The sequence below is a fragment of the Capricornis sumatraensis genome, chromosome 13 (assembly GCF_032405125.1).
Source record: "Capricornis sumatraensis isolate serow.1 chromosome 13, serow.2, whole genome shotgun sequence".
Lineage (NCBI taxonomy): Eukaryota > Metazoa > Chordata > Mammalia > Artiodactyla > Bovidae > Capricornis > Capricornis sumatraensis.
Window position 1 is genome coordinate 58,133,447 of NC_091081.1, and position 11,862 is coordinate 58,145,308.

Below are 11,862 nucleotides of genomic sequence, written 5' to 3' on the forward strand. Positions count from 1 at the left end.
TGCAACAAATTCCCCATCTAATTATATTAAAAGCTTGGGAATAGTTTTTGAAAAGACCAAGAGGTTAGAGTTCCTATTCTCCCCCAAATGGGAGAAAAGTTACTAACTTTCATTTATTTTAACCAGAAAATTTTCCTTCTTCCAGAAGCTTTTAAAATTGCCATCTCCTTCTTGTTTTCCATTGCTGAAATAGGGAATTGGAGAACCCTAAACTCTTCCAAAGAAGGCAATGGTGAACAATTTCTCCCAAGCTGAAGCTGTGGAACTCTGCTACCAGAACGTGAATGGGTCCTGTGTTAAGACGCCTTACTCACCAGGTCCTCGGGCAGTTCTATATGCAGTCCTTGGTTTGGGGGCTGTGCTGGCCGTGTTTGGAAACGTACTGGTCATTATTGCTATTCTTCACTTCAAACAGCTGCACACTCCCACTAACTTTCTGATTGCATCTCTGGCCTGTGCGGACTTCTTGGTGGGAGTGACTGTGATGCCCTTCAGCACAGTGAGGTCGGTGGAGAGCTGCTGGTACTTTGGGGAGAGCTACTGTAAATTTCATACTTGTTTCGATACTTCCTTCTGTTTTGCTTCTTTATTTCATTTATGCTGTATCTCGATCGATAGATACATTGCTGTTACTGACCCTCTGACCTATCCTACCAAGTTTACGGTCTCTGTTTCAGGAATATGCATTGTTCTCTCTTGGTTCTTTTCTGTCACATACAGTTTTTCTATCTTTTACACGGGGGCCAATGAGGAAGGGATTGAGGACCTAGTAGTTGCTCTCACCTGTGTAGGAGGCTGCCAGGCTCCACTGAATCAAAATTGGGTTCTACTCTGTTTTCTCCTATTCTTTATACCCACTGTTGTCATGGTGTTTATATACGGTAAGATATTTTTGGTGGCTAAATATCAGGCCAGGAAGATAGAAAGTACAGCCAGCCAAGCTCAGTGCTCCTCAGAGAGTTACAAGGAAAGAGTAGCAAAGAGAGAGAGAAAAGCCGCGAAAACACTGGGTATTGCCGTGGCAGCTTTTCTGGTCTCTTGGCTTCCATACGTTATTGATGCTGTGATCGATGCTTATATGAATTTTATAACTCCTCCTTATGTTTATGAGATTTTAGTGTGGTGTGTTTATTATAATTCGGCTATGAATCCCTTGATTTATGCTTTCTTTTATCCATGGTTTCGGAAGGCAATAAAGCTTATCATAAGTGGCCAAGTCTTAAGAGTTGATTCATCCACAGTTAATTTATGTTCTGAGGAAGCAGACATAGATTAACAAGGTTGCTTCAGGAACTTAAAAACTAACATGGAAGTAAGGTCAAGGGCAAAATTAAGTATTTGGATCTAGAGAGGCAAGTGTAATCATTTGCCAACCAGGAGGACATTAATGTTTAAAAGTTAGTTGTTCCAAAATTTTGTTGTGTTCATGTGTTGAATTTTGGCATTTATTTTAGAATTTAATGATAAATGAGTAATGTTGCCTCTCGTTTCATATTCTTTTATGCTTTTCTGATTCTCTACCTTTTCCTCTGAAATTTCTCATTGTTTCTACAAATAATTTGAATTTTGTCGATTCTTTTATACTTGTTACCAATGTTAAGTTGTCCAAAATATATAGAGGCTAAAAAAATCCTACCTAACTTGAAATTAGATTTTGGGGAACAAAAAAAATCTTTTTTAAAGTATATTTTATTTAAAAGTTAATGTAAGATTACAAACTCTTGAAATGTGTTAATCTAAAAAGGACTTTAGAAAAAGGGGAAAAGCAAAAGGTGCAATGGAAATTTTCTAGTGAATTAAAGATTGAATTTCTGTGTTTTCTAAATTCTAATCATACTTTCCATTTTATGGACACTGGGTTCACAGAAAACATGTACAGTAATTACATGATTACAGAACATTTTACTGCTGGAGAACATAGTTTATTACAGTCAAATGAGCATGTAGACAAAGAGATGGACTGCTTTTTTAACAATCTGGATAAGCTGTGATGTGCTTAGTCACTCAGTTATGTCTGACTCTTTGCTACGCTATGGCTTGCCAGGCTCCTCTGTCTGTGGGGATTCTCCGGGCAAGAACATTGGAGTGGGTTGCCATGCCTTTCTCCAGGGGATCTTCCCAATCTGGGGATTGAACCCAGGTCTCCCACATTGCAGGCAGATTCTTGACTGTTTGAGCCACCAAATGCTAATTCAAATGAACATTTTGTTCTACTTTTGAGTTCATTGTTTGTATTAGACATTGTATTTGGAGGTATACATTACCTGAATTATAATAACAGCTGAATTACCCAGATATAAACAAGGATTATTTCAAAATAGCAAGTAGCAAGATTGTTAGTTTTCTCATCTGATAACATTTCTTATTCACATGAATTTTAATTCATTTTAATTAAACATGTATGTCAAGTGTTTAAGATGGAGAAAAATTTGAAAAAACCAAGAATAAGGTGATTTGCCTTCTTAAATCTTTGAACCACAGCCTTAAATCTTTATTTAGGTAACTCATTTTCGCAGACTATTCTATAACAAACTTGTTTAATGAGATGAAAAGAAGAGACAGCTAAACAGAGTTACATAAATTTTGTATGTTATATGTCTTATTAAAAAAAAGCTTTGTGAAATACTTTATACAAGGTTAAGCTAGTTTACATTTATGAATTAATACCTTTCAAATAGAGCTGACAGTATTTCAGAGAGAAAAAATAAAGATAAAGGAGGATGAAGAGAATACGGAGTCTTCATGCAGAACACCTATCTGGTTCAGACATGATGTCACCAAACAGGTCTACTGGTCACCTTTCAAATGATCGTAATTAAGGTCCCTCACATTCTCTCTGGAGAAGAGCTCAAAGCTGTGTCCCTTCAATAGTGAATCAATAATGTTGTCCTCATAGAAATGTGTGTTAATTGCCAGTGTAAACTGACAGTGACACTCATATATAATGAGGAAAACGATCTCGGGGACTTAAAAAATATATATAAATATACTGTTGCATTCACTTGCAGTTTGTAGAGTGTGATCATTGGATGAACTGATTGCAAAAATAAATACTGTCCAGTGATGTTTCTAAGCTCTTATTCACATTTATGAATGAAGGATACATTGTTTATTTTTCTACTCTCCTAGAAGAATACATTGTTTATTTTTCTACTCTCCTAGAAGTTCTTCATAAAAGTCTTTTGATTGAAAAGAACACAACACTTGGTTATTTACCCCCAAACTATCTCAGTGATGACCTCAGCACCACTCCTTTCTTCTACATCTAATTTATTTATACAAGTAATAGATTAACTTCTTGGCTAGCTGCATACAAAATTGCTGCAGAGCCTTGGATGTATTTGGAACAAGACACCCTGAAGATGGAAGTAGACAGTTATTGCAAAGATGTAATTAATCCACTTAGGCCTCAGGATGTAAATTTCATAAATACTATGTGTCTCACATATATGTACCATTATTAAAATGCATGTTTATTTATATTTATATTGCATACTTATATTATATTTATACATATATATATATTTATAGTGCCCTATCTCTCCTCCTGCACTGTGGCCCACAATGTGTCTGCAATGCAGGAGACTTGGGTTTGATCCCTGGGTTGGGATGTTTATTTTTATTAATTATTTATGTAAAAGCATTATTTAATTCATAATTGTTTTTGTCCAACATGTATTTTTCTTAATCGGTTGATACTAAAAGTACAGCGCTACATTTAAAAAAATTGTATATTGAAAAGGGGACAACAGGATAAGATGGCTGGATGGCATCACCAACTCGATGGACATGAGTTTGGGTGAACTCTGGGAGTTAGTGATGGACAGGAAGGCCTGGCATGCTGCAATTCATGGGGTCTCAAAAAGTGGGACACGACTGACTGAACCGAACTGAACTGATATTAAAAAATATTGAAATGGGGTGTTCAGAAATAGAAAGGTATAGAACAAAAAACCATTACAATATTGTAATTAGCCTCCAATTAAAATAAATACATTTAAAAAAGAAAGAAAGTTATAGAACAGTTGCTGTCATTTGCCTCAGTGTTGGTTGGAATTAGAGCAAATATATCAATTGGCATCAAGGCTGTGAATAATCCATCAATAACACACTGCAAAGACAAAACAGGCCGTCATTAATAGGTTCTCTTGGAGAACTGTCAGCGTCACTCATTGGTCGCTGCTGTAACATTTCTTCTTTTGTAACTGATGTAATTGATGCTTACCTGAATTTCACAGATCCCCATGTTTACAACCTTTGAAGCTGCTGTTTATTTTTCTTCAGCTCTAATGCTCTTCATTTATGTTTTCACTCTTCATTTTTGACACATTCCAATCTATTTAAATATCAGTCTTGAAGAATGACTCTTCAGTATTACATCTCACTTGAAAAAAAAGCAGAAACACACTAGTAATAGTAATTAAAAAGTCAAAAATGAGTTTTAAAGACAACTGTCCTTTGACATGCAAGAAATTTATTTTGATTACTATATTTTAAACTAAGTTTATCACAGAACCTTAGCAATAATTTTTAGATATTTTCAGGCTTTAGACAGATTTATTATACTTTGTATATCAAGTAATCTGATGTTTACTAACAATCCTAAATAGCTGTGTACTTTTTACTTGTTATTTTTTCACCTTATTTCAATACCTGGTACAGTTCCTTGCTCTTTCTAAGCACCTAAGGCTATTTTTAAGCAAATAATGACTTCATTTTCATCCATCAAATAATTGTATACTGCTTTTTTGCATTAAAAATCTACATCCTTTTGAAACAGACATAGAGAATAAACTTATGGACATGGGGAGAGGGGATGAGAGGGTAAGATGTATGGAAAGAGTAACATGGAAACTTATATTACCATATGCAAAATAGATAGCCAATGGGAAATTTCTGTATGGCCCAGGAAACTTAAACAGGGGCTCTATATCAATCTAGAGGGGTGGTATGGGGCTGGAGAAGGGAGGGAGGTTCAAAAGGGTATAGCTATGGCTTATTCATGTTGAGGTTTGTCAGAAAACAAAATTCTGTAAAGCAATTATCCTTCAATAAAAAAAATAAATTAAAAAAATCTGTCTCATTTTAAATTTGGTTTTCTAAAGTAGAAAATTTTTACTAATCAGTAGTTAGGAAAAATCCAGATTTGGGTATTGATAGTGTTTGTCTAATCCCCAAATTTTATATTTAATGAGAAAAATGCTAGAACACATAAACTTCTATAATACAGAGTGGAAATGGAAATTCATGGGGTGATGCCTCAGAGATTTATTATCTGGATTATGAATGTCTAGTTATTTTTGGAAACATATGCCTTCTTTTATCTGTAAAATCTACATACACTACAGAGTCCAGAGTGAGATTTTAAAGCCAGGTTCTCTGGGTTTGAAACCCATCCCTACCATTTCCTAGCTTCAACCTTGGTTAAGTCATTACCCTTTTGTATATCTTAGTTGCTTACCTATAAAATAAAAATGATAATAGGTGTTCTCATTGAGGTCTTGTGTAAAAATTAGGATGATTTAAACAAATCTATAGGTTTTGGAATTCAAAGAGCCAATAAACAAACTATTATTGCATTGGAATTGCTTATTTCAATTCTATAAATTTTATCAGTGGAAAGAATTTTATTAGGATGTTTTATTTGAGACACTTTCAGAACATGCCTTTATAAGATTGATTAGCTAAAGTCATACAATCAAGCATTTTAACCAAAAAGACTTCTTGGCTATCGTACACAGTGATGGGAAATAACATAATGTCTTATAATAAATTTCAAAAAACCAATAGCATTTCTCAGAAATAAAAAAGTGTGGACTATATTCCCAGGTATTACATAGCAACTGACATTTATATTTTATTCTGTCCACAGACACAGCAGTTTAAAGGTATATACTCAATTATATCTAATGGCAAAGGGTGATCTTTCATCAAATTCTAAGGACAATACAAAGCTAAGCAGGATAGACAATTTAAAAGAGAAGAATAGGTAAGGTTTCTGCTATGGCTCATCTTTGTTAAATTTATGAGGCAGGTAAAATCTACTTTAGAGTCTCCCATTTGCCCTGTCTTTACTTCTACCATCTCCTAGGAACCCTGTCTCCTTCCTGTGAGCTGCTAAACAGTAACTACTGACTGAATGAAACTATGAACAGTGAAATATACCATTCTCACACAGCTTCCCCTTTGAGTTGGCAGTGGTTGAAGGCACAAGAGAAGTTTTAGGGGGCATCCAGAGACAAGTACTTTGTAAAAAGGATAAAGTGCTAGGAGTGATATTTCAAGAAGGGAAGATTTATTCAGTTGGGAAAACTTCCTGGTGTCCCTCAATTAGTCCAAATTAAAGGTCCTCTTATTGAGAAGAGTTCCTTCTCCATTCCCATGCAAAATCAATGTTGAGTAAGTCTTATAATGAACCTGCTGTCCAGCTTTTGTTTCTATCCACATACTAGCCTGAGTCTACTGGCTAAATATTGTTGCCCACCTGGCCCTGGATTGATTTTCCCAGTATTAAATGGTTTTTCCAGTAGTCATGTATGGATGTGAGAGTTGGACCGTAAAGAAAGCTGAGTGTCGAAAAATTGATGCTTTTTTAAAAAATTAATTTATCTTTTATTGAAGGATAATTGCTTTACAGAATTTTGCTATTTTCTGTCAAACCTCAACATGAACTGTGATGTTGGAGAAGACACTTGAGAGTCACTTGAACTGCAAGAAATCAATCCTAAAAGAATCCTAAAAGAAATCCTAAAAGAAATCAGTCGTGAATGTTCATTGGAAGGACTGGTGCTGAAGGTGGAGCGCCAAAACTTTGGCCACCTGATGTGAAGAACTGACTCGTTGGAAAAGACCCTGATGCTGGGAAAGATTGAAGGCAAGAGGAGAAGGGGGCGACAGAGGATGAGATGGTTGAATGCCATCACTGACTCGATGGACATGAGTTTGAACAAACTCCCGGAGTTGGTGATGGACAGGGAGGCCTGGTGTGCTGCAGTCCATGGGGTTGCAAAGAGTCAAATAGGACTGAGCGACTGAACTGAAGTGAACTGAAATGGCAAATGGGGAACTGATGCTAACATTTCAAAGGGATGGTTGTCAGGTACTAAAGAAAGACAGTTGTGGGTGGTAAAAGAGACAAGAGGCTATGAAAAGATTTGCTCCTCAAAGGAGCAGGAAGAACTTACAATAGCAGAGGTAAGTTGAGTTCAGTTCTGTGGCTCAGTTGTGTCCAATACTTTGTGACCCCTTGGACTGCAGCAGGCCAGGCTTCCCTGTCCATCACTGACTCCCAGAGTTTACTCAAACTCATGTCAATAGAGTTGGTGATGCCATCCAACCATCATCCTCTGTCGTTCCCTTCTCCTCCCGCCTTCAATCTTTCCCAGCATCAGGGTCTTTTCCAATGAGTCAGTTCTTTGCATCAGGTGGCCAAAGTATTGGAGTTTAAACTTCAGCATCAGTCCTTCCAAAGAAGATTCAGGACTGATTTCCTTTAGGATGAACTGGTTGGATCTCCTTGCAGTCCAAGGGACTCTCAAGAGTCTTCTCCAACACCACAGTTCAGAAGCATCAATTCTTTAGCATTCAACTTTCTTTATAGTCCAACTCCCACATCTGTACATGACTACTGGAAAAACCATAGCTTTGACTAGACAAAGCTTTGTTGGAAAAGTGTCTGCTTTTTCATATGCTGTCTAGGTTGGTCATAATTTTTCTTCCAAGGAACAAGCGTTTTTTAATTTCATGGTTGCAGTCACCATCTACAGTCATTTTGGAGTCTCCCAAAACAAAGTCTGCCACTTTTCCCACTGTTTTCCCATCTATTTGCCATGAAGTGATGGGACCAGATGCCATGATCTTCGTTTTCTGAATGTTGAGCTTTAAGCCAACTTTTTCACTTTTCTCTTTCATTTTTTATCAAGAGGCTCTTTAGTTTTCTTCATTTTCTGGCATAAGAGTAGTGTCATCTGCATATCTGAGGTTATTGATATTTCCCCCAGCAATCATGATTCTGGCTTGTGCTTCTTCCAGCCCAGCATTTCTCATCATGTACTCTGCATAAAAGTTAAATAAGCAGGGTGACAATATACAGCCTTGATGCACTCCTTTTCCTATTTGGAACCAGTCTGCTGTTCCATGTCCAGTTCTAACTGTTGTTTCTTGACCTGCATACAGGTTTCTCATGAGGCAGGTCAGGTGATCTGGTATTCCCATCTCTTGAAGAATTTTCCACAATTTGTTTTGATCCACATAGTCCAAGGCTTTGGTGTAGTCAATAAAGAAGAATTAGATGTTTTTCTGGAACTCTTTGTTTTTTTGATTATTTCTAATAGATGTTGGCAATTTGATCTCTGGTTCCTCTGCCTTTTCTAAAACCAGCTTGAATCTCTGGAAGTTCAGTTCACGTACTGTTGAAAACTGGCTTGGAGAATTTTGAGCATTAGTTTACTAGTGTGTGAGATGAGTGCAATTGTGTGATAGTTTGAGCATTCTTCAGCATTGCTTTTCTTCGGGACTGGAATGAAACTGACCTTTTCCAATCCTGTAGCCACTGCTGAGTTTTCCAAATTTGCTGGCATATTGAGTACAGCACTTGAACAGCATCATCTTTTAGGATTTGAAGTAGCTCAACTGGAATTCCACCACCCCCACTAGCTTTGTTCATAGTGATGCTTTATAAGGCCCACTTGACTTTGCATTGCAGGATGTCTGGCTCTAGGTGAATTACCACACCATCATGATTATCTGGGTCATGAAGATCTTTTTGTATACTTACTGAATATCAGATATATCCTAAGCTTTATGGCAGGTGTAGAGCGGGCAATCACATATACTCCTGTGCCCATAAAGACACCAGTATGCTGAGGAAACCCACACGATCATATCAGGCACAACTTTTTTCCTGAGCTAAAAGTATGCAGGCTAACCTACTCGCTGAAGAACCTCAGTTTTATGTTCTTCCACCCAACCCCAACTTAATCCGTCATCATTCTTCTCAAATGTACTTTTTGTCCTACATACTGTATCTTTCTTTTTGGCAGCTAAAAACCTGGGAATCATCCTTGATTCCTGCTTCCATTATGCACCCCAAATCTTTGCATCCTCTTTAAATTCTACATGTTATATTGTCAGAAAATAGGGAGGTAAGGTTACTGAATAAGAGTGGGCTGAAAACAAGTTAGGTTTGAGAATTGAGAGTGAAGAAAAGGTAACACAGCCCATGAGAATTTGGTTGACAATTAGCTGAGTAATTGTTTTCATGCACATCTTTAATATCTGTTTCATTTTTATACCAAGCAATTTTCACTATTTTTATCCTTAATGACAGATTATGCTTTAATTTTTCACTATTAAACATAATGTAAAGGAAAAAATTCTTCATCACTTGTTTGTTTTGTAGGGTTGCTTCCTATATGCTTTAAAGGATCAAAGGTAACTTTTTTCCTCAGACTTGAAATACTTTAATGGGGTGGCTCAGAATGGTACTCAGAATGATACCACTCAGGTGGTAAAGAATCTGCCTGCAATGCAAGAGACTGGGGTTCAATTCCTGGGTCAGGAAGATCCCCTAGAAAAAGATCCCCTAGAAAAAGATCCCCTAGAAAAGGGAATGGCTACCCACTCCAGTATTCTTGTTTTTGCTTTCTGTAGACAAACACATCATTTTTCCTTTTTATTTTAGATGAGGCATACAATTACAATAAATCTCCTACATAGAAACAAGTTCTGTTCTAAGAGCATATTCGTTAAGTCCAATTTGTTTAAGTCTAATGAAGTTAGCCTAGGTACCCAACTAACATAATCGGTTATATAGTACTGTAATGTAATAGGTTTATAATACTTTCCACAGAAATAATACATAAAAGGCAAACAAACACAAGCACAAAAAAAAGAAAACATTTTTAATCTTACAATACAGTACCTTGAAAAGTACATTAATACAGTACCACAGCCGCTCCAGTATTCTTGACTGGAGAATTCCAAGGACAGAGGAGCCTGGTGGGCTATAGTCCATGGGGTCCCAAAAAGTTGGACAAGACTGAGTGATTAACACTTTACAGTCTTTAGTGTGCCTCTGTAATTCTCTGATTTCCTGTTGATACCCAAAGGGCAAAATTCTGTTTCCAGAAAGGATATTACCATCAGAACTGCCTGGCCCTCAGCTCCCAATTGTCCCATCAGATAGTTTGGTAGCTGCCTCTGCTTGACATTCTTTGCTTCATTTAGTTGCTGTTACAAAGAGATAATTTAGTTTCAGAAGCGAATCAGACAGGGCCCTTCCATGGGTTGCCACTAGTCCAGCAGCACTGAATCCTGCTATCAGGCTTTGAGGTGTGTGGCTGCAGTTTTGGAATTTGTAATAATTCTGTCTTTGAATGGTATATTGTATGTGAATTTGGAAGGGACCATGGAGCATGTGTGGGGTGTTGGAATCTGGAATCACATTACCTATGACTGTCTCCCATTATATCCCTTTCTCCCTGGGAGGGGTTTTCATCCACCTGCTCCTCAGCCAGCCCCTGGCTCTTTGGGCCCAGTCCAGTGTCTCCTTCCTTACGCTGACCTCCTAGCACTGCCATTCCTTCTCCACCCTGTGCGAGGACTGGACGTGGCGTCGGGAAGGCTGTGGTCAGGTGTGCACGCCAGCAGCCTCACTGTCGGCATGGCAGGTGTCATCCCGTCTCAGGTTGGGAGGGCCACAGCACGTTCCAGTAGAGACTCAGCGGGCCAAGCCCCTCACCTACCCCTGCTTCATGCACTGTGTGGGTCCTGATGTGGAGGCCGCAGTCCCAGGGGTTGTCTATCTGTCTGTGGTTCAGGCAGCAGGCCCAGGAGAAGGGCAGATGCCTGGCTCAGCTTCCTCACCCCAAACAGAGCCTGGACTATTGTTTCAGTGGTTGGGGGAGGAGGAGCCTGGCAGTGGGTGGGCGACTGAGTTGCAGAACAGGGTCTCCAGGCACCTACGAGGACCTGCACTTGACCTGCTAGTATCTCCATGTCCAAGGGAGAGAGGCATTCCACAGCAAAAATCAAATATCTTGGCAAGTTGAGAGAAACTGCAGAGAAGGGGAAAAATCTTGTCAATGTGAGGGCACTATTTTTCATATTTTTGAGCAAAGATCTCCAGATTGTTATTTTGTCCCAGATCCCGCAAATTGCGCAGCCAGTCTTATAAATAGGGAATAGGTAACATTGCCGAATACAGAATGAGGCTATTTTGGAACAATTGAATTAAAATAGATTTCTTGGATGTGAAAATCGTGTTTTGATAAAGTAAAAGGGCACAGAGAAACATGTTTTGCAGAAAAACTTTTTAATTATAATCAACAAAATTCATCAGTCACACCTTACACTACAGGGATTGCTTGTGAGGAATTTGTAATGGGCAAAGTTGATTGGCTGGCTTTCTAAAGCACCCTAGGTGTTAACTTTTCAGATAACATGAAGGCTGAGGTCCTTTAAGAGGTGACTTTTTAAATGTGCTATTGTTGCATGTGATTATCCTTTGCAAGGAAGAAGTTCACAGGTGTGAAGGGCCAGGTATTTAAATGAAATCTCTTCAATTATTCAGATAATGTGATTTCTGAATGATCATAATAATCATAGTAGATTTGCTTAAAGTTAACTGCCTATGAGATTCAGATACAGAGAAATAATTATATAAACACAGAAGGAATAAATTTCAGAATTTTAAAAATTCTTTTAATTTCTTTACATAACAAAATGGAAAATACATGTAATATGAGGAAGTTTTAAAAAGCACTATTCAAGTATACAGTTTTATTTTATTTATTTAATTTTCAGAATTGAACCATTTTTTCCGAAGGGCAGAAAAAAAAGCAAGCATCCAACTGCAGAACC

At 37.7% G+C, this 11,862-nt stretch overlaps 1 protein-coding gene across 1 annotated transcript; it reads left to right on the forward strand.

Annotated features, from left to right (window-relative positions):
• The first annotated feature begins 229 nt into the window (after positions 1–229).
• Positions 230–1,276, forward strand: LOC138089757 (trace amine-associated receptor 9). The gene has a single exon (XM_068985295.1). The coding sequence runs from the start codon at positions 230–232 to the stop codon at positions 1,274–1,276; it is 1,047 nt and encodes a 348-aa protein (XP_068841396.1).
• The last annotated feature ends 10,586 nt before the right edge of the window (positions 1,277–11,862 follow it).